The sequence below is a fragment of the Falco rusticolus genome, chromosome 4 (assembly GCF_015220075.1).
Source record: "Falco rusticolus isolate bFalRus1 chromosome 4, bFalRus1.pri, whole genome shotgun sequence".
NCBI lineage: Eukaryota > Metazoa > Chordata > Aves > Falconiformes > Falconidae > Falco > Falco rusticolus.
This window is the reverse complement of record NC_051190.1, coordinates 30,860,998-30,886,280: the sequence shown is the minus strand read 5'-3', so window position 1 is coordinate 30,886,280 and position 25,283 is coordinate 30,860,998. Positions and strand designations below refer to the sequence as shown.

At 47.6% G+C, this 25,283-nt stretch overlaps 1 protein-coding gene across 3 annotated transcripts in view; it reads right to left on the bottom strand.

Annotated features, from left to right (window-relative positions):
• Positions 1 to 24,885, bottom strand: part of INTS1 (integrator complex subunit 1) — a 29,212-nt gene extending 4,327 nt beyond the window's left edge. For 2 of the 3 annotated variants that reach the window (XM_037384725.1, XM_037384727.1), the window contains exons 1-40: positions 24,761 to 24,885; positions 24,327 to 24,617; positions 23,577 to 23,773; positions 23,211 to 23,348; positions 22,313 to 22,472; positions 21,853 to 21,958; positions 21,383 to 21,569; positions 21,099 to 21,244; positions 20,659 to 20,800; positions 20,129 to 20,305; positions 19,758 to 19,866; positions 19,056 to 19,176; positions 18,337 to 18,414; positions 17,651 to 17,808; positions 16,408 to 16,504; positions 15,939 to 16,030; positions 15,550 to 15,610; positions 14,967 to 15,164; positions 14,569 to 14,698; positions 14,206 to 14,385; positions 13,960 to 14,109; positions 13,204 to 13,383; positions 12,919 to 13,023; positions 11,962 to 12,129; positions 11,495 to 11,606; positions 10,881 to 11,042; positions 9,555 to 9,701; positions 9,047 to 9,145; positions 8,546 to 8,670; positions 7,582 to 7,836; positions 6,758 to 6,917; positions 5,999 to 6,139; positions 5,414 to 5,594; positions 5,207 to 5,330; positions 4,555 to 4,673; positions 3,397 to 3,484; positions 2,544 to 2,770; positions 1,438 to 1,561; positions 835 to 968; positions 248 to 440 (exon numbers count right to left, since the gene is read on the bottom strand). In XM_037384725.1, coding sequence (XP_037240622.1) covers positions 248 to 440; positions 835 to 968; positions 1,438 to 1,561; positions 2,544 to 2,770; positions 3,397 to 3,484; positions 4,555 to 4,673; positions 5,207 to 5,330; positions 5,414 to 5,594; positions 5,999 to 6,139; positions 6,758 to 6,917; positions 7,582 to 7,836; positions 8,546 to 8,670; positions 9,047 to 9,145; positions 9,555 to 9,701; positions 10,881 to 11,042; positions 11,495 to 11,606; positions 11,962 to 12,129; positions 12,919 to 13,023; positions 13,204 to 13,383; positions 13,960 to 14,109; positions 14,206 to 14,385; positions 14,569 to 14,698; positions 14,967 to 15,164; positions 15,550 to 15,610; positions 15,939 to 16,030; positions 16,408 to 16,504; positions 17,651 to 17,808; positions 18,337 to 18,414; positions 19,056 to 19,176; positions 19,758 to 19,866; positions 20,129 to 20,305; positions 20,659 to 20,800; positions 21,099 to 21,244; positions 21,383 to 21,569; positions 21,853 to 21,958; positions 22,313 to 22,472; positions 23,211 to 23,348; positions 23,577 to 23,773; positions 24,327 to 24,617; positions 24,761 to 24,818 — 5,820 coding nt within the window. In that variant the 5' untranslated portion in view covers positions 24,819 to 24,885. The remainder of the gene's footprint in view (positions 1 to 247; positions 441 to 834; positions 969 to 1,437; positions 1,562 to 2,543; positions 2,771 to 3,396; positions 3,485 to 4,554; positions 4,674 to 5,206; positions 5,331 to 5,413; positions 5,595 to 5,998; positions 6,140 to 6,757; positions 6,918 to 7,581; positions 7,837 to 8,545; positions 8,671 to 9,046; positions 9,146 to 9,554; positions 9,702 to 10,880; positions 11,043 to 11,494; positions 11,607 to 11,961; positions 12,130 to 12,918; positions 13,024 to 13,203; positions 13,384 to 13,959; positions 14,110 to 14,205; positions 14,386 to 14,568; positions 14,699 to 14,966; positions 15,165 to 15,549; positions 15,611 to 15,938; positions 16,031 to 16,407; positions 16,505 to 17,650; positions 17,809 to 18,336; positions 18,415 to 19,055; positions 19,177 to 19,757; positions 19,867 to 20,128; positions 20,306 to 20,658; positions 20,801 to 21,098; positions 21,245 to 21,382; positions 21,570 to 21,852; positions 21,959 to 22,312; positions 22,473 to 23,210; positions 23,349 to 23,576; positions 23,774 to 24,326; positions 24,618 to 24,760) is intronic. The other variant, XM_037384726.1, reaches the window with a different exon arrangement.
• Positions 24,886 to 25,283: the final 398 nt, after the last annotated feature.

Below are 25,283 nucleotides of genomic sequence, written 5' to 3'. Positions count from 1 at the left end.
GAGTTAAAAAAAAAAAAAAAAGCAGTGATGCACTGCCCATCCTGCATCTCTAGGTACCAGGGAGTAGCTTCTTGATCTCCTGCCTCCTCTTTAAGTTCTCCAAGGTACTCGATACGCTTTTCTGTTCTTAGGTATATGAAGGTTTTCCCTTCAAATGGGAGAGAGCTGGGCTGGCCCTGTCTTACATGAGCTTCTCCCTCTAGTGGCTGGCAGCCCACGCAGGGAGGGGGAGCGGGGACTTTCCTACCAGCAGCAGCCGGATGAAGGACAGGAGACAGTCCCAGAGTGCCACCTGGTGCTCGCTCTGGAAGACCTGCGGCTGGAGCAGCTCCAGGATCCCCAGGACGTGGATGAAGAAGGTCAAGTGGTTCTGCTGCCTGAACTCCTGGAAATTGAGGTGAACACGGCCGTGCAGCAGTGCTGCAATCATTGGCAAGTGCCTGAAACACCGAACAGAAGAAAATCCAGATCTAGCTTCTTTCTAGGCAGAGTTATATATTGTTACAACTCAGTTCCTAGAAGGAAGCATTCCTTATCCTCTTCCCAGGGTTCTGGGATCTGTAGCCATAGAATCAGCAAGCCCCATTTTCCCTATGTTCTGTTCTCTAGTCTCCAGTTCCAAGAGGACTGTTGCCAGACAGACATGGAGCCAAAAGAGGTGCTGCCTCATTATAAGAGATACGACTTTGCTGCCTTTTCTCTTGACTTTTGTACATAAACGTGGATTCCGTCACAATCATCGTGATTGATGCCAGTTTGTTCCCCTTCTGGGACAAGGGTGAATGCTTTTTGATGAACTCCAGATGTGCAGAGGGTTAAAGGGGAGAGTGGTACCTAAGAAGTAGGATGGGATGAGCCACAGCTAGCTTCCTGCAGGCCATATTGGCATCCCACACACGGCTTTCTGATGATTTGGAGTCACTGGTGTCTGCGAGGAGGTTAATGAATCTGTGAACCAGGGCATCAAGCTACAAGAAAAGTAATGAGTAAACAGTTAAGAAATTTAAAGCACAATCAAGCCCCCTGGCTCTTCAGCAGTGTTTCCCAATTACTTTCCAGCTATAGAGTGGGTTAACAAATGATTTTCAGGTAGAATCTGCAAGCAGATGCAACATTCCAGCTGGCACAGGATCTGAAGTCCACAGTCCCCACAGACATCAAAATAGGATCAGATGCCTGCACGCTTGTGCTTCACAGAAGCCTTTGGCACACAAGCTTGTGGAGCTTACACTATTTTACAGAAGGATACTGCAAAATAAACTACACCTGAACTCTCTGAAGACTGCAGGCAAGGAAGGGGCAACAGAAGAGCTAGGTAAAGAAACCAAAGTGACCTAGGAAGCTTTTGCCAGTCCTCTCCTTTTAGATTGGGCATCAAGGTAGCATTCACTTTGGAGACACAATGGGAAGGAGGCCTTCCTATGCCTCCAACTCTACCTTGCAAGTGCTACTGTCTCTGGCTCCTTCACTGGTGAGAAGCATCTCAGGCATAGGCACAAGGAGCTCAGGTAGTTGCAGGTATAACTGAAGCAGAAGGTCCTGGCAGCATTTTCCCACAGAGCTGAAGGAAAAAGGCAAAGGTCAGCCACTGGTTCCTACATTAGTTCAACTAGGAAACATCCCAGACCCATCAGATTTGCAACAGCAGTCCTGCATATGGCAAACAGACCATGTTAAAGCAGCCACCGCCAATCCCAATTAGTGTTTTTCTCAGACTTTGCTTCTTTTGAACCACTCATATAATTCACAGTCTATGGGGATCCATCATCAAGCCATTTGGAGTTAGAAATCTGCAGTTACAAAGGGGCACAGGACAAGAAAGTTCCGCTGGCATGTCCAGTGAAGAGTTCCCACACATGGTACTTGTGGTCGTTCCCATCCCAACTGGAAGAGTAGTCAGAAGCACAACTACCGAGACTAGCCAGCCTGTTCTCTGCACACCTGCCTGCTATAGATCCCTGGCATAGTCTGTACTGGCAGGCAGTACAACGCAATAGCAACTGAGATTACTCAGTATCTTTTCTAACACCGCCGTAAGTGCGGTTAGAATTAGGTCAGTTTGTTTCATTGCCACAAATACATCATCTTCCTGTTCTTCCCACAGTGCTAACATCGCTGTTAGGAAACGATCTGGTCTCCATTCAGCTTTGAGAGTTACCGTAATGGTCAGAACCAGGATGCATTATGAGCAGAGTGATTCAAGGGATGAGTAGACAAGAAGTCCCATGTGAGGAACTAGTAACTAAAAATAACCACTGCCTGAGAGAAAAAAAAAATAAATTAATGCATGGCAAGCATTTCATTCTAAGTCCTAAAAGCAAGAGGGCCCTTAAACTTCACTTTTAAAGCCACCTTCCTGGTCCAAGTACCACTTCAAAGGACTTACTATTCCCCCAAACTTCTGGGAGGACAGCACTTTTCATAGGGGCTCTGGAACACAACATTCTTAATGAAGACATGCTGGCAAGTCTCATCATTACCTGCCTGCCCGTGCCCCAGTAACCACAATTACAGTAGACAGTGCTCCCCATTTGCAACCCCACCTGCTTCCCCACTGCTGGATGCAGCTGGTCAGATACTCCGTTACTTTTTTGATGCTCTCAAGGTCCCCATGAGAACAACTGAGCAACAAAGGCAGTCGAGACTGGATGAGTGTGCAGGAGGCCTCCTCAGTGTTCTGGTATCTGGTTTCTGCTTCGGCCAGGATCAGTTCCACCATGCTGATTAATTCTGATGCCTTTAGGTGGAGCACGAATTCCTCACGGCGCTTCTGCAATGCAAGAAAACACCCAAAACGAATCCACACCAAATCCCTACATCCTTAATTCCTTATAGTCATGCTTTCCCTGACTGGAATGGAACATCTCTTAGAACTAAACAACTGCCCCATATCTAGGAATCTGAAAGCATGCACCACAGCCCCACATGAAATCTCTTTATCCCTTTTTTACTTCTGAACTCATTTACTTCCACCTGGCATGGCTGATGGGTCAGAAACCATAATTCAGTCTCCAAACCAAAGAAATTATTTTGTGGAGAAGAGGTGCAACCCCATCTTCTTTATAAAATCAGAATTATCCCACACTGTGTTTTAGCTTGCTCACCACTGTAGCCTTCTGCCTAGATGCGTAACAGATATTGTGGCAATTGCTGCAGAGGAAATGCCTAGTTGGCAAACGTAAGTCTGTTCGTATCAGCTTTTTGGACTCAACGCTGCTACTGTGATACGTAACATAGCAGAGCAACTAAGTAACCAGCTGAGGTACAGGCAGCAAATTTGGCATGCTGCACTTGTATTACTCCAGCCACCTCTTGGCCATGGGAAAAATCAGGCATCATGAAAGCATTGCCTCTCACTCCATCCAGACAGGAATCTTGGAAGAACTGAACAATTACCTGAGGAGTTCTTTGGTCCCTTCCCTGCCAGATCCGAGGAATGTGAATACAGGCCCACAAAAAATCCAAGGATGCAGTTGGGTCAAACCTGTCAGAAGACAAAGGAAGACAGATTTGCAATTAAGACTCAACAAAGCCCTCAGGCAGCACACAAATGCATGGTAGTGTCTCTAAACATCATGAGTACTGTGAAGAAAGAAACATCTGCAAATGTAAAAATAGGATCCATTAAGTCCCGAGAAGGGGTTTGGTTCTGTTCCCAGATTATGACTAAATATTTGTTGCAATAAGCACAGCACAGGGTATGGAACTGAACAAATGGCATTCAGCAAGCATGTGGCAGCTACACATAGTCTTGCACCACAAGGCCAGAAGTTGGTCATCAACACGAACAACTGGTCCATCAAGCCAGTGAATTTACTGTCCCTGAGTACTAAACACCCCACCCTGGCTGTTATCCTGGACTGCAGGAATTCATTAAATGTTAGTCTGCAAGAGATGCGTAGTAATAATAATAAGTAAAGTGAAATACTACCAGCTTTAAAATATTGCTAGTTTAGTCATGTCCTGAATTACTACTGTTAGGTGTGACCAGCGTTTCCTGGTCCATAAGCCTAACAAGTTTAAGCAAGATACTACTACAGCAGCACTTCAGTATTTGAGAGCAATGTGCAGAAGCTGAGAGCTAGGGCTGCTCCAGAGATCAGAACTGGGAGCCTGATGCCAGGAAGGGGGTCACAGCAAGACTAGTAATGGAGTTTAGTACAGCAGAAAGATCCAGCAGAGCCTGCCCAGGTACAGAGACTGCTGTCAGTTCGCTATCCAAGCCATCTTGTAAATCCCACATTCATAAAGATTATTAACAAGGGCAATGCTAGATGGATCACCCAATGATTATAACTTCCTTTTTAAAACACAGCCAAATCTTTATGAGCTGCTTCAATCAAACAGCAGGTAATATTTATATCAAGGTACACAAATCAGCATGACTGAAATCAGCATCCTTCTCACAAAGCCTGTTTTTGGCTGGGTTACACCTCCTGGCAGACAAACCATGGAACACAGCAGCTCTTGTTCTTGGCTTCTGTTTATTCCCTCTCAGACACAACGAGTCTCCCAACTCAAAACTCCTCGCTAGGTCTGAAAAACAAGACTCACCTTTGCTCCCGGTTTCTGCAAAGCAGAAGCCTGATGCACTGGTGCAGCGTGGTCCAGCTGGACTGGTGAGTCAGAAGAGCCAAGAGATATGGGCGGAAGGAGGGCACCTGAGACCCTGCCTGAAAGGACCAACCAAGGAAGAGATGTAATAAACAGATCCTTGCTGCGAGGTGGATGTAGGAGATACTACGTATATTACAGAAGGATGACAATCCAGGCAGGCAGACAGCACAGATGACAAGGCGTGGATTTAAGGTTTGAACTGCAGTACTTCCTAACAGAACATGGCATCAGCCGTGAAATTCAGTTTTAGTCTTAGCTTAGTAGTGTTTATAGGCAAGCTATTTATCTGTCCGCAAAAATACCACTGAAAACACAGCTGGCTGGGCTGTTACAGGACTATGTTGTGCCTGTAATGCACTTCAAAGTTCTGAAAAGAATACAGGTGAAAAAAATACAAAGGCAAGATGAAACATAAGCCTTGCACTGAGAAGGATGTACCAGAACCTCCCTCCTGCCTGTACTGCTTTGGAACTGGTTATAGCAACATGTGACAGAACATAGAACTCCCCCTTGCCCTGTTTCCAGGTGTAGGTCAGTACCCCAGAAAAATGGTTTCAACACAGTAGTCCCTCTGCCCAACCACTCTTACTTTGTTCCAGGAGAAGAGCAGCTTCTGCTGGAGATCAGGGCAGCTGCTGATCACCTCTGGGTCCAGCATCTCCAGCCAGTCATTAAGAAGGCCAGAGGAGGGCCCTAGCCAAGCTGCTTCAGTACTGAGGAGAAAACAAAGCCAGTATCAGCAGTGGCGTCATGAACCCAGACCTACCAGTGAATTCCCATCATTGCCTAGGCTCACCTGCAGCTGTCCAGTTCCTTCTTAACTGGTGTTTCTTCTCTGTCCTGGAGCAACAAGGAGCTCACCACTGCAATTGGTTTCATGGCAGGAAACCTGGCAGTGGTCTCAACAGTAGCTGAGAAGAGGACAGTCAGGAGTTCCTCCAAGTACGGAGAGTGAGTTTCAATCAGACCTTGAAGGACTAGCAGAGGGAGAAAGACATCACTCATTAACTTCAGGATGTGGTGAAAGCTATGCAACCTTGTAAGAGTATCATGAAGGCAACGAGTCCAGCATTCCTGAGAGCCTGGCTCAGTAAGGCAGACAGATGCCATTTTTAGCTGGGATAGTAGGCTCCTGTTTCTCTTAGCAGAAACCAATGGTTTGCCGAGAAGCTTAACCCCAGCCCCAGATGACCATTTATAAACCCACATACCAGTGCAGGGGAAGGAGGTAAACAAGATAGGACCAAGTTTAGATCAGTTCACATGTTCTGATCCAGGCAGAAGGCAGCTTCCTACAGCTTGCACAGTAGGCACTCCCTTGCTGGGCTGGAAGTTCAACCTGCTGCTGCAAGAGGGAAGGAGAGCAGAAGGACAGCCATACCTTTGCTGATGAGCTCCGGCTCCACATTACACTTCTCTCCTGATTTCAGGGTTGCAATGATGGCACGTACCGTGGAGCTGATCAAGTCAGGGTCACGGCGGAAAGTCAGAGCTTCTGTGAGGTGCAAGAAACCACCTCGAACTGCAAAGAAATTACAGCACTGGCATCACAGGGCCAAGCCAGCTCCCACATCAGGCTTCCCTTCTATAGATGCCCCACGTGGCTCTAGGGCACAACTACTCAAACATATAAACATGCTGCATTCTGCTGCCATTTTGCTCCCACCAAACTCCTCGACAGCTCTTCTGCATGTTACAGAGATGTGGAAGAGAAAACCATAACCACAAACCCATTTCCATACCTAAGCTCTTGGTTATGGACTCCTAACAGATAGTGGATGATAAACAACACTACAAGTCACAATATGACCTTGTTTCAGAGGCATTTCTTGCACACTCGTCTTTCAGGACTGCAGCTAGCACAGAATTCCTGGCCTGAGCAACTGAAGGTTTTCTGTGAAAGATCTGCTGTGCTTGTTGAGATGCTACCAGGTGTCTACTGCAAACTCCCAGAGTTAAGTCACTTGTTTGCATCCTCATGGAGTTTATACAGCACAGTACCAACCTCTCTTTGCTTATCCTAAGCATACCTCTCTAAAAGGCAGCCCACCACACCTTCTGCTCTAGGTACAGTTGTTTCTGTCCCTTTCTTGTCCCACTTCATCTACTCTGAGTCCCATAAGCTGCACAATGCCCGTACCATCACTGATCCTGTGCCTTGAGGAGTACTGCACAGCAAAGGCCTTCAGCTGGGCACGCAGAGGACCATCTTCCACTGCAGGGTTCTCCAACCACTGCAGCATCTGCATGAGAACTTTGAAGAAGAGCGAAGAGAACGTAGTGTCTTGTGGCATGCAGCGCTGGGGAGTGCAGCAAAAGAGACTTGCTTACACACACTTCCAAGAATACAACAAAGACAGCAGGAAAGATGCAACCAGTGGCACATACTGCCAAAACATACAGCACATCTACTCTGTTGGACTAGCTCACTAGAAGGCTTCTAGTGTACAAATGCAAGGCAGAAGACTGTCACACACACAGTACCTCTTCCAGCATAACTAAGGGAACTTTGTGGCTTCTTTCATCATGATGAAAGGAATGAGATATTTCATCGGATAAATCTCAGCCTGCTCTGAAGGCTACCTTAAGGAATTACAAACTTCAGCTCTCAAGTTGTCTGCAAACGCCTTGGCTTGCAAGACATGTCCACGCTACAAAAAGTGCAGACTAGAAATACCAAAACCAACAGAGACCCACAGCCACAAATCCACAGTGCTGCACAGTAACCAGACGAGGTAAGGTACACCCAACCCCGTATGTAAGCCCCAACCCTCAGCAGTGCTAGGCTAACGTGGCCAGCCCGCACCCAAATGCCCATGTCCAGGCAACCTGAGTCTCTCCGTGTCATGATCAGCACTACACAGGTAGAGGGCATGCACGCAACAGAGCAGATGCACTGCAGCCTGTTTCCTCCTCACTGCTCTTTGTTAAATGCCACAGAGATTCTCACCGTACACCACTCACCTGATACTGGTACAACTGGCGCATCAGCGGGCAGGAGATGAAGTGGTTACAATGCATTGCCATCACCAACGCACCGCTGTGTGGCGAGTTCATCAGTGCAGCTACCGCCTGGAGAAGTCGGGCTGTGATCCCCGTCACTTGTGTGTTCCCTTGGTGGATGCGAGCCAGTTCCTGGCCCAGGGCCTGCTGTAACGCCAGGGCAAGCGGGCGCAGATTTGAATTCTGCCATCGTGGGTCTGGATTTAGTGGGAAAAGCTGGTAGGATACAAGAGGGAATAAGTTTATGAGAGGAAATGAAAGAACCTGCTATACCATAAACATCCTGAGGCAGAGGACTGATTTACCTTGTACAATTACACTGACTGTGGGTTACAACTGGAACCATCTGACACAGCCTTTTCAGTATTTTAGTGCCTGGTACAGGAACATAAGCAGCATCTACACAACCCCAACATGACTATCGCCACCAATACTGTGGTGGAATCACCATACTACCTAGATACAGTCAACCAACTCAGCCAATGAATTCCCAGCAGGCTCCTTCTGCAGGCAACTGAGAGGGAGGCTCTGCGAGCAGACAAGCCAGACTACAAATGCTGTTTGCACACAGCTTTGCTGCCAAGGTCCTGCAAGCATTTCACAAATCCTCCATCCACTGCTGAGAGAAAAGGCACTATACACAGAACAAACAAGGTGCAGAGACAGTAACACGCTAGTAGGCACCGAGTATTAGGCACGATCAAATGCCACATCATGTTCAAACTACAACCATGTACAAACTACAAATCCTTCCAGCATTAATTCCACCAGGATGCAATGGCACAGTCTCATTGCATGTGCAGCTTTCATACCTATTGCCTGCAAACACTGTAGGAGGAAGGGGTCAGAAGATGCAAGTATCTTATATGGATTTTTTGGAGGTGCTGCAGGGAAGCAGCTGATCAGCTAGAGGTTATACCAGTACCTGCAGAAAGATGCCTGCCAGATCATCTTCTGGGCCCAGAACCCGGACCTGGCTTAAGGCCCGGATCCGGTTCTGACCTTGGGAGTTCTCCGGACTAGATTTTGACCTTCCAGTCTCAGCACTGTCTGTGAGAGGAATAAAAGACAAGAAAGGAAGATACCATTACAGTAGCTAGCATCTGGAGCCCTCATACTAGATCACTTTCAGCTTTACAGTCTCTAACTAATAAGGAATTCAGTAGCTTTTCTCTCGAGGCTGAGCAAGACCTATTTTTCCAAATCACTCAGAACAACTCATTGTAAAAAACTCAAAAAATTGGAATTTCTCCCTTTTCCAGGAGTGAAAAACTCTAGCAGGGCCTGGTGTCTAACTGTAGCTTATTGATACATTGCAACATAACCCACTCTGAAGACAGCTCTTCCTGTTCCTCTCAACAGCAACAGAGGAAGGAAGTCTGGAACATGACTCAGATTTGGAAGCTTAGGCTATCCCAGGCAATACCTCGGCGGGCTGGTAAGGAGGCAGTGAGCAGGGAGTGGAATGTCTGGCCTCCTGTTGCTCCTCTCTCATGCTGAACCTCCACAAGGTGAGCCATGTAGTCTGAAAAGGAAAAAATATGAATATGTCATCATCTTGCCCTCTTTAGCAAAGCAGGACAGAACTGGTTGCTGTTTGTACAGCTCCCACAGTGAAGAGAATTTGCTGTTCTTATGGACTTCATAAGCACACTGCTTTTAAGCCTTATTTCTTTTACAAGGTAGCCTCCAAATTACCTTTTTAGACTGTGCAATCCAATTCACAAAATCCTTCTCTATGTCAGGAAATACAGCCAAGGGCCACCCAGACAAGCTCTAAGGAGGTGTCCACAGTGGCAAAAGGCTGCCAAAGCAGCCTGTGCACAGGGTTTGCTGAACTAGTTTGGATTTTTCCAAAGAAGTCACAGGAGACACTTGTGAAAACTGTTCAAGGAAGAGCAAGATGCCTAGTCAGTCTCATATAAAGCTCTTACTCTTGTCCATGATGTTCTGCTCCAGCGTCTGTGGGTCGTGAGATACTGCCTGATCCAGGTACTGCAGAAGTTTGCTCATGCTGGACACTGGGATTCCAAAGGACTGAACAAAGAGAAGCAGCTGCTGCGGCTCCAGGTCCTGCAGGGCTGAAATACACAAACACTGAGTCTCAGACTTCTGAATTGCCCACAGAGGGTCACCTTTATTACCTGATCTTTGTAGTTTTGGCTGGACCACAGTGACATGCTAATGACAGGGCTGCAGAGAGCCTAAAGCCAGAAGTCCGACAGCTGCCTACTATGCTTTCTCTCCTCTGCAAATCATTGCCTCCTTATTGCATCTTCCAGTTAATTCACTCACTGGCTAATTTGATCTTCTGTTTAATTTGATCAAAACCTCAGTAACCAAATCATTCATATTAAAAAATAACTTCCACCCTATCTGTTGATAGCTGCAGGCAGGAATTATTGAATAATTCAATCACTGGCTATAGACAGCTGTCATTTAATTAGTAAGAAAGGGATGAACACTCTGAATACCAAGACGAAAAACAGCACCGACAAGCTGTGCAAGGACAAAAATAACTACAGGTATAGCTTACAACCTTCAGGCATTGCTTTCCACACTGCAAGCACGGCATGCCCCATGGAAGCTCTACTGTGCCTGCTGCCTGGTGACTGCATAGCTTAGTTCCATCTGAATTGTTGTAATGAAGATGGGACTCCAATTCAGAGTCCCCCGCTTCCTTTAAAATACAGGAAGTCCAATATCCATACAGACTCACTGCTCTACTTTGAAAGTAATAGTGACTACATGTGAAAGCCAGCAAGACGCAGCACCTGGATCAGAGTGGGGGGAACTGCCTTCCATCCTGCAGTAAGGAGCCCGTCCAAAGGCACCGACCTCTCCAGTCTCAGCTTTCACCAAGTTCTGCTCTTAATGCTGTGGGGCCTGATGGCTAGCAAGGCTGTATTTGTTCTCAAACCGTACATGAACTACACATCGTGACAGAGTAAGGAATCACCCTGGGGCATCCCATAACACTCCCTGCCCAGAACCAGCTCATATTCTGTCTATGTTTGACAGCCCTAAGGGACATAGTAAAGAACTGATCATATGTTTAGACTGCGACTGTCACAAAATCCAGAGACACACTCCTTTCTAAATCCAGGCTCCCTGCTCAGCTGCAGCGTCTATAGTGACTGACGGCGCCACCCAAAGGCATCCAAGTAGAACGGCTGGGCACACAGAGAGCTGGAGCAGGGAAGTCTCTCCCTTTCCTTTCAGGAAGGTCTGAAGCACTGACAAACATCTTACAGGCTCACCTGCATCCACAAGACGCGGGACCTCAGAGCGGATCATACGCAGCTTTAGCCAGTCAGGGAGCAGCAGAGCCTCCTCCGAGGTATCAACCAGAAAAGCAGTAGGAAGGGGCTTTTTCTCTGGGAACCATATATCCAGTAGGGTATAAAAATCACCGTCCCCTGCTTAAGAGTGGATACAAAATTATCTCCCACTGTTCATACACATCTAGAACACCCTGCCCTTCTCTATACAAATTAATACACCAGAACACTTTGTTGTTCAACAGTCAGAAACAACTTGGGAATAAACACTATCAAGTGGAAATGTGAACTACGTATCTGAGTGCCCACCTCTTGCACCACAGTAAGTCTCCAAGTCCTTGTTTAGCAGGGAGGGACATACCATCATTTCAATATTTCCTGCTGTCTGCAGAAGGCAAAAAATAAGTCTGCAAATCCTCACTCTGTGCAGCAATATTCTGATAGATCCTACAGCTACAAACAAGTACTGCAAGGGACAAGCCTGTGCACAGAAGGATTAACAACACCCTGACCTGTCAGGAGATGGCAGACAAAAGAAAGGCTCTCTGTATTGTCCATGATCCCTTGAATAAATCTGAGCACACTTCACTAACCTTGAGGTGGCCCTAGTGTCAGGAGAATAACCATCGCATGAACCACAAGGATGTGCATAGTGGCTGTTTCCCCACTAGTCCAACGAAGGAACACCTGATCCTGGGACTCTGACTGGAAAAAGGCAGAAAAAACGGGATGAACAAAGGTCAGGAGAGAAAGGAGAATGAGATTTGTGAGATACAGATGGAAGGAGAACATGAGAATGGACAAGTTTAGTCAGACCAAATTTCCACCTAGCCCAATATCTCCAACAGTGGCCACAACAGACACTCAAGGAAGAGTTAAAAAAGCTTTTTATGTCCACATATACTTGGCTCTGAAATTATGCCAACATCCAATTGTTTTCAGATCAGGGAATGCTTGAACCAGATGTGGTTTATATATACTCAGTAACCCACAAAGGGCTTCTCTTTTGTTAACTTGTCCAGGTTTTTTTCCCACTTAAGAAAATCAGGGAGGCACTCACCCAGCTGTACACCTCCTCGCCCTCCTTACTCTGGCGCATACGCTTGATGTAGCGAGAAAAGATGGAGAGAAGAGCAACAAGCACTGCATCTGATTCAGCACAGTACGACAGCTTGGAGAAGAGGTGAGACATAATAGTAGAGCGCTCCACTATGAGTCTGGCTACATCCTGCAAGGGGAAAAGATCTGTGAGGTCTTAACTGAACAACAAGCCAAGTCCTCCTCTTTCATTGCATCACCTTCTCCAGTTTCCATCATCAGCCCAGTTAACACCACTCTGGAAATTAATGTGTAGAGTCAAGAGTAGAACTGTCACAATGGGGAAAACACCAATGCTTTGCATGCAACATGTGATACCTTACAGAGTCCCCAGCTGTAGCACAGCTGCATTCTGATGCTTCCCACTACAAAGTGAGCATTTACCTAGTAAAAATCTGCATTTCTCTGAAGAAACAAATCTACTGACTTATCATTTAACCTTCTCCACGTAACTAAACAGATCTGCGGAGGTAGAAAGAGCACATGAGACTTAAAAGCAATAAAAAAAATAAGTACCCAGAGATAGAACAATTAAAAAAATAATCATTGCTTAAAAAAAAAAATCACCGAAAACTTTTTTTAAAAAGTATTTAAAAAATGAGAAATCCAGTCTGGGTTATAGGAGAGTGAATATCCCACCGCTAAGGTTCCTGACCTCCCCAGATACATGTGAGTGCAGGTTTAGCACCTGCTTACTACTGGACTGGAGGTTATTGCTCCGATTATCATTTCATGATATGAAACCAGACACAGGTTGCCTTCCAACACATACACAGAAACACAAACACGCAATTATCAGATTCATGTGCTCCCAAATCACTCATCCTGCTGGCACAACAAGTCACATGCCTACCACGGTCCTGAGACATGCCAGGTCTCCCCCATGCAATCCCTCTGCCCTGGCAACCTGGTCTCTCACCAGAGCGAGGTCATTGTGCTGTCCCTGCTCCTCCACTGGGGCGTGCTGGGAGAGGTACACCAGGTAGGCACTGATGGTCTGGGGATCTGTCTCCATGTGGATGGCCTAGAATGAGGATTCCTTGTTAGAAATCTGGACTTCACGAAAACAAGGACGAGCGTAAGAAGAATTCTTCTGCAAGCATACAAACATGTCGATATCGTGCCCACACACAGTTTGCTCAGATTCATTTTAGCACGAGTAGCACAAAGAATAAGCCGGTCGCCTACCCCTACTAACACCCACCTGTTGCAAGGCAAGAGCTGTTGTTGCTCTAACACTGTCAAACAGTGGCAGCCTCGGGAGGTCTCTCAGCAGCCACTGATATCCCTGCAGCAGTTCAGAATCGCCAGAGTCTTCTTCCATGGGGTGATCTTTTTCCTCTCCATCACGCAGTCCCCCTTCTGACAGCACCAAGGACAGGCCCTGCAGAAGTCACATGGACACAGCTGTTGCGTTTGAAGCCACAGCTGGACCACTAGTTTCATACTAGTGAATGTAACAGAAACAAGCTTCTAAAAGCATGGAATGACCCAAATGCAGCACACAACAGGTTTCATATCTCATATAATTTATTTGCTTGACAACTACCCTGTTTGGCATTTCAGTCTTCTCTAAGCATTATTTTTTTGAGGTCTCTGCAATTCTGCTTGCCTTGTCTATGCTCTAGAACACCAGACACTCGCTCGTTTACATTCCCCACAGAGAACAGCTGCTGCCAATTACTCCATATAGCACATGATCTGCTGAGTCTACACCTGAACTTCACAGGAAACATAGCAAAATCCAGCTCCTCTTAAGTACTACTTGGCTGTAGAACAAAGGTGGATTCAGAGCAGCAGGGAGCAGAAGTGCATTTGACAGGGTTTGGAGACTGAGGCAAGTTACTGAAGAAAGATGACACCAAACAATTTCACTGTGCTGGCTCTGGGAATCATTGGAATCTAAGACTGCCCTCAGCTTCTGACAAACCTTAGTCAAGAAGATTTTCATTTTGCTCACCTTCATGGCCAGGACCCGCGAGGCCACCTGGGAGGAACTCAGGCGTCGCAGGAAATAGTCAAGCACCTCGCAGGTTGTCTGTTCATCTGCTTTGGGACCCAACAGCAAGTCTTGCAACCGTCCAAGCAACTGCCTTTGTTTCTGTTGTCTCTGTGGACCGAGACGGCAGCCTTTCCAGTGAAATCAAATCTGGGATGCGCACAGAAAGTAGATAACAGAAGTGATCCCCAAGAGACTGCTACTCACCTGGCGTTTCTTGGCACGCTGGTCCTTACTCTCACCCTCCTCTTCTTCTTCACCTGAGGTTGACTCATCAGCAGCATCATGAAGCAGGAACTCACAAAGGCACTGCACAGGTAGGACATCCAAGGAGCCCTCGCTGGACTGAACCAGATCTGCCAGCCATGGCATTGACTGCGATGAGGCCTAGGAAGCAGGAGAGTAACAATGCAGGATCAGCAGTAGATGCAGCACACTGATCGTTTAACTCCTGAGCAGTAAAGCACCTTCCCCTGCATCTTACTTAGCTTCCTTTTGACCCTCACTCTGCTCAAGTTTTAGAGACAAAAGATCACACCACAACACAGCCAAGCCATCAAGGGAGCCCACCTGTCTTTGAATGATATTGAGAAGAAAGTCTGGATGACGACTGCGACACAGGAGGTGGCCCAAGCGAAGTGACTGGTTCAGGCTTTTCACCTGCTCCAGGACATGTGGTGGAGGTCTGCGTGGAGGGCCCCTGCCAGAAAAAAAAACCAACCAGGAAGTTATCCACGGGAAGACATTATTTCACTCTGGTGTTGATAAGAACCAGTCAGTTCAGCAGTGCATGAGGGCCACATGCAGGTGGCAACACAAGGACAAGGACCAAATGTGACACTTATCCCATGGGCCACCAAATCTTAGTGCTCTTCTTGCCCACATCAACCACCCTATGAGCAGTAGGGGTCCCTGACTAGCATTAACTGGGATTTCATGATGGCACCAGACTGCAGAAGGCTACTTACTGAGGGTCCAGACTTGTCAGCTGTGACAGCAAGAGGCTGCTGCTCTCTGTAATTGTTTGTTTTGTGGATGCAGCAGCCAGATGACCCTCAAATGCAAGAATCTCCTGTTTTTCCCTCTGGGAGATTTGAAGTTCACGATTAATCATCTCTGTGCGTGTCTCCTCATCAGTCAAGGTACATTGAGGATAGGAATAATTACTGAGAAAATAAGTTAAAAAAAAAAAAGAAAATGTTTATCTTGGCCTATTCAAAACTCACAAATGACAGTCAAATTCTGCAAGATCTCATCTCCATTAGGCAACACAGAAAAATGAAGGCAGCTTCCTAACAGGGCCAGGCAGACTAAGACCTTTTCAGCAAGGCACATCAGTCATCCCTCCCTTTTGCTCAACTTTATTCTCCCAATTATAACATTTCTGCTGAGGGAAGGCACCTTTCCCACTCAAACTGCAGTGATGTTGCCAGCCAGCTTATTTCACACCAGGCCCACTGAAAAGGAAGGAGCCAGGTGGCACAGATTTCATTCAGAAATACATGTTTACAGTGGTCTATTTGATTTATATAGGGATTTAAACATACTAACTTGGTCATGACCATTTCCATGAGCATCTTCAGAGAGGGGTACTCCTCCCATGCAGCCAGACCTGCAGCAAAGAAGGGCAATCAGGAACACAGGGAAAAAAGTGAGGGTATTATAGAAATTCTAACACACTCCGAAGTGGGGAGACACAACAAACTCATTTTGGAACAGCTCACCACACTTAAGAGCACAGACAATGTGATTCCAGCCACACGTTGGCCCAAGCTCCCACACTGTGTATTTTTGCACACACAGGGAATACGCAGTCAATTAACTGCGGTTATCTCACCAACCCAGGACATGCCTTGAGTATGGGCAACCAGACTTCAGCAGAAAGCACCTTGGCCAATTTTTGCAGCAGAACTAGTGTCCTGAGAAATGTCCACACTCACCAATGTTTTCAGGATTGAATGCAGCCACGACAAGCAGGAGAGGCCAGGCTTTCCAGTAGAGGGTAGAAATAGCTAGATTTGGAGGCTGGTACCTGCAAAAACCATCAAAAGATATAAGCCCATCTCAAGACTGCTTTTCTCCTTAACCACACACTGTTTAGATTCAGCCACACCAGCTCAGTAGTTTTCAGAAAATGCAACAAAGTCCTCTCTGAGAAGGGACAGCAGGGTTCAGCTGAAAAGTTCTAGAAGGCCAGAGTGCTTGCAAAGGAAAGTCCATTCCATGACTCAGGTCTTAACTGCTCTAGAGAAATTCCTGCCTGAACATGACATGGGAAAGGTTTCCTTATGATGTTGTTATGACAAGTCGTAATAGAGAAAAGCATCTTAAAATCTGTGAGCCAGGGTTGTTAGTCAGAAGGTGAAAATGAGCTAGATCACAGGAAGATTGTCTATGTGATAAGCTTACCCTGGGGGTAGCTGGATATTCTCTGGATGGTGGTAAGTGCACAGATTTAAGACTGCATCGATCAACTGGATTCTTTCTACCCTCAGGACCTCGACATCTAGAGAAGGAGAAGAAAAGACTAAGCAAGTTATTGACCTGTCTACCTGGCTGAAAGTCCTTCAAGAAAAGCATCACACTGTAAGAAAAATTTTACTTCAAACAACTACGTTATTGTGGGCTTCTTTTCATGATATTACAGGAACCAAAAACCCAACAACACTCTCAAAGCAGCAACACTTAAAAAAAGCTGTAAGTCAATACTTAAGGATATCAAGCTCTGCAGCTGCAATTTGGTTTAAATTCTTAAGGGCATTTTTTTTCCCAAATGCATCCAATACAATACCAGTCTATCAGAATTCAGATTCACGGCTTACCTGAAGGAGTGTATCTGCTCAGGGGAACTAAAAATGCATTTCAACTTTGTTGCAAGTTTTCAGACTCACTGACTTCACTCTGAGTCTTCCAGTATTTGAAATGGTACATTTAAAATGCTATACAGAGAGGCTGGACACAGTTTCACAGGACGTTCAACAGCAAAGTTTAACTCTTTCCACTTGCACTGACCAGATCTGGATTAGACTTTGCTATTAACCAGTCAGCATTAAGAGCACCTAAGATGATTTAGAATGGAACTTTGACAACCCTTCCACTCTGATATAAACACATGTAGCTCAGTTGAATGGACATACTCTCCAAGGATGCAGGAATTTGGACAAATGCTGAATGAATTCATAAAAAGGCTAAGAGTTAAGGCTGCTTTTGTAACTGCTATTCTGTAACAGTGTTTGAGTAATGGAATTGGGAGGAGCATACAACATATGGGTTAATTACTTTTAACTTCCAACCCTTTCATTTTTGCATGGCCGAAAAATGTCTATTTTACAGTATTGAATTTTAAAATGCTAACTCAAAACTTCGGGTGGTTATTCATCCTCAACACAACCAATAATTTTCCAAACACTCCATGACAGAAAATTAGTAACAGGGAGAAACAGTATGGGAAAATAAGAAGCTTCTCTAGTGAGAAAGCAACAGCAATACGTGTCTGGCTTTGAGCCAAATGCTTAGCCATCACGACTAAAACATGCTTTTAAGTGATGGAAAGGCTCTTTAGTACATGGTAGCAGCCACCTCAGCCCTGGGTTGCAATAAGACACGTCGACAGAAAGAACCACTTGCTGGCTGGAGCTTCGTGCAGTCTTACCATCTGCTTGCACAGCCGCAGCACGCTTCACCAAGTGGTCAGCGAGCTCCATGGCATCCGCGGGGCCAAGAGGAAGGTCCCGCGACAAACCGATCACAAGGATACGCATCAGTGTGTCTTCAAGGATGGGCACCTCAGAGCAGAGGCGAAGGAAGAAGCTGCATGAGACATGAGATATCAATCGCACTTCTTTTGACAGGGGCACGGGGGTTCCTGAAACCCTCTCTAGACCACACAATTCATCTGAGCAGAAGATAAATTAAAGCTTCATTTACAACCCCTTCCCTGTTCTCCAGCTGCAAATGCAACTACCTGAAAGAAATTGTTTTATGGAATATTGCTCTCATTGCCTTGTACCTCTGCAATTCAGCCTGCTTGAGTCTGAGCTCCCTAGTGTTACCCCAGTAAACCACACACTGCAGGGCTGCCCTTCTGTATCTTGGTGCTGTAATTGTAAGAACAGCTTGGCACAGGGAACAGGAATGAAGGAAGAACAGATAGAAAATGGAGCACCATCCCTTGATTTTAAGGCAATGTAACAGATGAAGAAAATCTAAGCACAGTTCCAAGCCTTTCCAACACAGAGCTACATAAGGAACACCAGAAAACACCCATTCCTCTGCCTCCAGCTCCATTCCTCAGCAGCTCCACGCCTGTATCCAGCTATGGATGGGGTACATACTCACTTGCGGTCACTCTCAGGGGGCCAGTTGTCCCATTTGTAGTAGGTCTCTGGCTGTTCTGTGAAGAGCACCTTGTGGAGGCTGTAGAGGTGCAGAGGACAGTAAACACCATCTGTGTGAAGCTTAAGAACGCATTCAACAATCCAGTCTCCCCAAACTCCTGCTAATGCCTCCCATCCTACACATGAAGGAGCCTCCTCAGCTAAGCTAGTCCGGCAAAAGTAACAACATGAACCATAACAGAGAGGACTATGCAGTATGGGCATTGGGCTTCTATTCTTTCAGTAACATATCTCGCTTGCTATTAATTCTGGCTTGACCTGCCTTAGTAACACCTTGTACCAGATATTAGGATACCACCTGAGAGAAGACAGCGCTATCCATGGAGCCCTCAACCATACAGCCTGAAAAAGGACATCAGGCAAAAGAACAAGGGGTCCACAGGGATCATGCTTGACCAGGTAACTGGAAATTCCCTGTTGGGTGGGCCCAAATACTACAGACAGAAGTATTTTCCATTATCATATATTTCTGGTAAGAGGATGCACCTGCAGCAATTCCTGAGAAGGAGGCTGTCCCAGCCTGAACCTTGCTAAATGCTCCTTGTCTGATAAGGGGAGAGAAATCTAACCAAATGCTGGCATACATGTTCATCAATACATCATACGCTGTTGGGAAAGGGACTGGCTGTGCTCAGCAGGTTACCAGGCTGACTCTCTTACCAGTGCACATAGTCCTTTGGAGCCAGCTTGCTGATAGATGGAACAACTGTATGAAGCCACCAGACAGCATCACGTTGGATAGCAGCAATTTGGTTCTGGAAAGAGCGCAGCACTTCCAGGTCTGAAAAACAGTCAGGTTACAAACTACACATGTATCAAGAGGCCCATCAGGAGCCAAGCAGGGGAGGGGGCTGTTTCAAGAGCAGACAGGACTGTGAAACATCAACAGTGAACTGGGGAGAGGTATACTGGACAGCCCTGAGCATCCCGGCACTGACAGCACACATACTTTGCTTTGATGCAAAAACCCCATGGTGCAGCATGGACAAATTAGCACTGTGAGAAGAAAACACCTGGGCAGTCACTTCAGTGCCACCCCAAAGGCCTGTCTTCTCAGCATTAGGTACTTGGAAATTCTTACAGCTGCCCCTCCATGCTTCAGCCCCACCCCCCACACACACACAGTTCCTTTCCCCAGCCTCTCATCCACTGCTTCCATAGATACAAGAGGCACCCAGCCATGCAAATGCCATGTCTCCCAGCTCTGTCAGTCTCAGGATGATAGCAAGCACCCCCATGTCTCTATTCAGACTGGAGGCTTATAGACCTTCCCAACCCTAGCTGCAATGTTTGCCCCAGCCCCAAGGGGAGATATCTACCGATCTGCCCATCTTCAGAGGGAACCTAGGTTGTTCCACTTACTCTTCTTCTCTCCTTTGTCCCAAGCAATTCCAGCCTCCTTCACCTGGGCTGTAATGCCAAGCATCATGGAGACAGCTAGCAAATCAGTTATGTGGATGACAAACCGCTCCTTAAAACAAAAAACTAAAAAAAGTTAGTTGAATCAGCAATACCCAAAGCTGCCTTCTGGAAAAGTATTAAAAGTATTTCATCATCAAAAATGATGATCATGGATGTTTGGAAATCGGATATGGGAGCACTGCTATGAGATGAGACACACCAATACTCATGCACTCAGATAAAGAGCAAAAGAAAGAATGAAAAAACAGACATAGAAGAACCCAGTACACCACTGGTACATCCAGCAGCACAAAAGTCAAAGCAAGTAGTACCTTAAACTCCATTTCTGCATACTGGGCCTCCTTCCGCTCCTGCATGAGACCCAGACAGAAGGCCTGGAAGTTGATCTCATGTTTTGTCTGTTTGATGATCTCTCGCAGCAGAGCCCGTGAAGCCCGCAGGTAATCGTCCTTAGTAGTCAAAAGATCCTGGAACACCATTGCTAGGTACTGAGGCCAGACAGAAAGAGAAAACTTTCAGTGCATTGTAGTGTATCTGCACCCACAAAATGAAAAGACACAGGGAAACAGTGCCGGTGGTATACCCGTCTTTCAGGCCTCCAGGGGGCTATAGTAACAATTGTCTCATGAAACTTCATTCCCACAAGGTTGGTCACCCAGAATGTGGAAGTTAAGAATAAATGTGCATGGGCATTTTCTAAGAAGTGCAATCATGTAATTTCAAAAGAGTGTGATACAGATCACACAGTTGTCTGAAAAGATTTCATTTGAGCCTTAATTGAACTACTCTCTCAGGTCGGGTTCTGGGATCACTGTCAGTCATACAAGACACTAACACCTACCTTCGGAGCTTGCTCGGAGCTATGCTGAAGCACAGTATACAGGATCTGCATGTTGTTGGGATTTCTTGCATTTGATAATTCATTGAAAATCACAAACTTAATTGTGGTGCCCAAGTTATCCCTGTGCGCATTCAGTAGCTCCCTGCAAGGGAAGACCAGAGGTGTCAAGAGTTGACTTTTCATGGCAGCTGGACTCACTGTTTTGATTTCTCTTTAAAGTATTTAGCACACAAAAGCGAAGAGGATGGAGCACCACGTATGTCCAGTGAGATCAAAGGATTACTGAAAGACTTCCAGGCCAGTTAATTCATTTAAGTGTCACACAGAACGCTCCATGGTCCAAGCTGGTATTTAAAACCACTATGCAGAGATACTGAGAGCACCAAAGCCCTAGGCACATCTTCCTTCTCTTCCCCTCACGGCCCTGGTCATTCACTCACCTGACACACAGCATGTAGTGGTTGAGAAGGACTTTTGGCTTGAGACGAATTTTGATCAGGTTGGAGATAACTTCCATGTCCTCTGAGCTGTGGGTGTTGCAGTTCATGCAGACTGACATCAGCAAGTCCTGAGCTGGCTTGGTGAGCTGCAGTGGAAGAGCACAAAGGCTACAGCCACTTGCCATCACAGATCAGAAACTTAACTGGTGTACAGCACACAGCCCTCCCAGCTGGATTCCAGATCAGGTCCAGAAGGGTTGTGCTCCAGTAGCTTCTATCCTTACCTTTGGATTCTGCAACCACATCTCTAGCCTCTGCACAGCCATCTGCCGCACCTCCTTGTAGCCACAGGTTGCCGTCAGCAGTCGAAGGAGGTTCCTGGAGACATTGTCCATTGGCTGGCGCCGGTTGAGCTGGTCCCGCAGCATGTCTAGGACATATTCCTCCACACTCTCTGCAAGGTCTTCATACCTGGGCCACACAAACTGCATTTTACTCACTTTCACACAAGCCAGCATGGTCACACTTCGCTGTGTCCAGAGATCAGCAACATTTCTTATTTGTGGTACACATTACAAACACACAAAATCTACTCTTTTCTCCTGGAACCAGTTTGATCTGGTGCTCAACATTCTCTAGCAAGTGCCACTGGACAGCTAGTGCAGAGAGGGAGCTCCCTGCCACAGCACTACAGGAGCAGGTGAGCACGCAGATTTGCCACATGGCTACATCAGGAGAGGAAGAGGCACTGTACCTGGGCATGAGCTGGCCCGCCTGCTCCGGGCTCATCTTCTCCTCTGCAATCAGCAGCTCGCTCTGGCTGTCTTCCTCCTCTGTCATGGAAGGGTGTGGGCTACTCCCTAAGAGAAAGCAGCACACAGCATGCTTCATCAGACAGCTCCTTTCTAGAGTTCTCCCACTCACACACTTACACATTCAGCTTCTTTCAATGATCCCCCTCAGCAACACTGCAGGAAGTCACAACTAGTTGCTTCCTCACACTGTATCACATACAGGCACATTCTCCAAGCCTCTTTCACTGCCTGCCCTCAAACGTCCCCTAGAAATTAAAGATCCCCAGATGAAAAGCAATACCTGAACTCAAAGTCTCGACTACGTGACTCCACCCAGTAACTATTCTCACCAGTGAATAAGCTCAGCAGGCTCCATCCTCTCCCTACCCCTTTGTTCCTGCTTCCCAAACATCTCCTTACCAGCACTAAGGTCACCTCCGCTACGTCCAACTTCTCCATGCAAGAGCATGCTCTTAGGAGGCATCTTTGTGTTAAAAGCTGTTTGGATGTTATCCACAAATGTCTTGCAGTGAGGGCTGTCCACCCAGATGCGCTCCCCAAGGGAATCCTCAATGTAAACCTGCACAAGAGAACACAAACCACGCTCAAGCCTTTTTTTTTTTTAACTGATTAATCAAAGCAGTATTTGTGAGCTTCCCCAGGTTTTATTTGTTTTCAATATATAGCTGCAAAGTAGGAAACTAGCATAACCATTGCACAGATGAAAAACACATCAGATGACTGCAGGCAAGTCACGTAAGAGAAGAAAAACAACCAAACACACCATTGCATCCTAGGCTCTACTGGGCACCGACCCTTTCAAGCAACAAAGCTGATTTAGCTTTAGCAAACATTTTACAACGTCTACCACCAAAATATGGAAGCTGGTCTTTTAAAAGATCAGCCTTTTTTAATTAATGGGCTCTTTTAATCCCTACGGGCAAACTGGAAAGTAAGAACTTTCTGGAACAGTTGTATCAATACAGATTGTCAAAGGCATCTTGGAAAAGAGCAGAGATAAGGCAACAAAAGGCAAAGGAGGCCGCAACTTTTCAACAACCAGTGGAGATTTTCCTTAAAAAAATTTCTGATTTTCTCCCTGGTGAATACAGCATGCGCCCTATCTCCAGCTTCTGCCTCCCCCAGCTGCATTCCCCACGCTTGGCAACAGGCTGCTGGATACCCCCCTTCACCGAAAGCGGGAATAAATCCTGTGCTGCTATCCTACCCCAAAATGCATTTTTCCCACCCCTGGCTGGTTTTACCCAGTCTGCCCACCACTGCCTCAGTCCAGCACGAGCACCCTTAGTTCAACAACCTTGACAAATATCTCTGGCCAATTTTCATCCTCTTCGTAAGCCGCCATGAGAAGGTTGCAGGCCAAGACAGACACGAGGCTATTCCCTTTGGCTTTGAAATTGATGGAGGCGTCTCTTCGGAGTAGGCTGCACAATGCCTGCAATATCATCCACAAAAAATAAAATAAGCAAGCCATCTAGCAAGAAAGCATACAGAAAAGCTTTAGAAAAAGAAACACGAACTGCAGTAGCTTGCCACAGAGGTACAGTATTTACAAAGATATGTGACTTATGCTCTGCCCTAAGAGAAACTGCAGCTATGCTCGCAAGCTGGCAGCAATGATACATCAGTAAGCCCAGTAGTCCCAACGCAGCACAGCACTCACCTCGATAACCCCTTCAGTGGCAAATATGTTTGGTTTGATTTTTGCCAGGTACATGAGGCTCAGGTAGAGTGTGGTATCAGGTTTGGCTCTGTTCATTTTCAGCTGCTTCACAGCGCCACACAGCACCCCCTCAATACGGTCATCATTGCCTTCTGCCTCTGCTGCCTCAATTTCATCCAGCAGCACCGTGGGGACAACTGCAATCATCAACACACAGGCATCAGTATTTACCCTCATGCAAAACAACCTGCCCCAGGATGCTGGCAGGGCCAGTCACCAGGAAAGCAAGGCATGGACCAGCTCACCCTTAACCCCTGCAATGGCTTTTCCCTACCCAGCTGCTATCAAAAGCTCTGTTTCACACCTGACAATGCCCCTTGATTGTTATTCAGCTTGCTTCTCTGCAAACGTATCAAACACCAGAAAACAGAACGACAATTCAAAAAGCAAGCAGCGTTCAGATCTGTTCAAGAAATATACGAATAAAATACCACAATTCAGACTCAAAAGACTTCCGCAGGGGGTCTTTCAGATGCTGCTATTAAACAGCTATCAAACAGGACAAACACAACCCAACACCAACTGCAGAGGAGACAACTGACTTCAGCCCTACGCCCAGCACAGGAAACCTTAAGGACAGCACGTGGGTGCGTGCCTCAGGACCGGCTCCTGGGCCGAAGCTCTAGAAAAGGTAAACTGAAGTTTGTGTCCTCGCCCGCCGGTCAGGGCAGAAGCACCGGGAGGCCTCACCTTCGATAGGGATGACAGACGGCTCCTTGATGGAGGGCGAAATGGCTCGTTTCTCAGCCACGGCCGCCTCTGCCAGGCGGCCCAGGGCGCTGAGGGGGGGCGTGGAGGAGAGCTTGGGGCGCTTGGTCAAGCCGGTGAGCCCCGCCGGACCCGCCAGGGCGGCGGCCGCGTCCCGCTTGCGCTCGGAGGGCAGCCCGGGGGGCGCGGGCTTCAGCAGGGTGACGGCGGCTTTGCCCTCGCCGCTCTGCCCCTTGGAGCCCAGCGCGATGAAGTCTCCGGGCGGCGGGTGCGCTGCAAGGAGACACGGGGCAGACGTGACCGGGGGCAGACGTGACAGCACCGGCCCGTCCGCGGCCAGCGGAGGTCCCCTCCCGCCCAGCCCCAGCCCCGGTCCCCCTCCACGGGCAAGGCGGCCGCAGCCCGCCAGGACTCACCGGAGGGCTTGGGCACGGCGCTGGGCCGCCGCACGGCGGCCGCCTTCGGCCGGTTCATGGTGCCGCCGAGCACAGACCGCCACGGCCGCCGCCGCCGCCGCCGCCTACGACGACGTGCCGCCGCCACCCGGAAGCGGAAGTCCCTCGCCGCGCCCCGCCCCCGAAGTGACGGCAAAGGGCGCGCGCCCTCCCGCCGCCGGGCGGCCCCTCCCACCCCGCCGGACAGCGCCGCCTAGTGGCAGCAGGGCGGTTGCGGGCAGTGGCGCCCCCCAGCGGGCTGGCGGTGTGACTGCACCTCCGGGTCGGGGGAAGGGGGAGATAAGGGTGCGGGTAGGGCGGGGGCTGCGGGGCTCCCGGGGGAGGCTGGGGGCGGAAAGGGACCGCGACCGGGGCGGGGGACGGAGGCTGGGACTGGTTGGCACTGCTGGTGGGGGATCGGGGATCCGAGCGGGAAGGGGAGGGGTGGGGGGCTGGAGCTGAGGGGGGCTGGGGTGGGGTGAGCAGCTGGGACTGGGGGGATGGA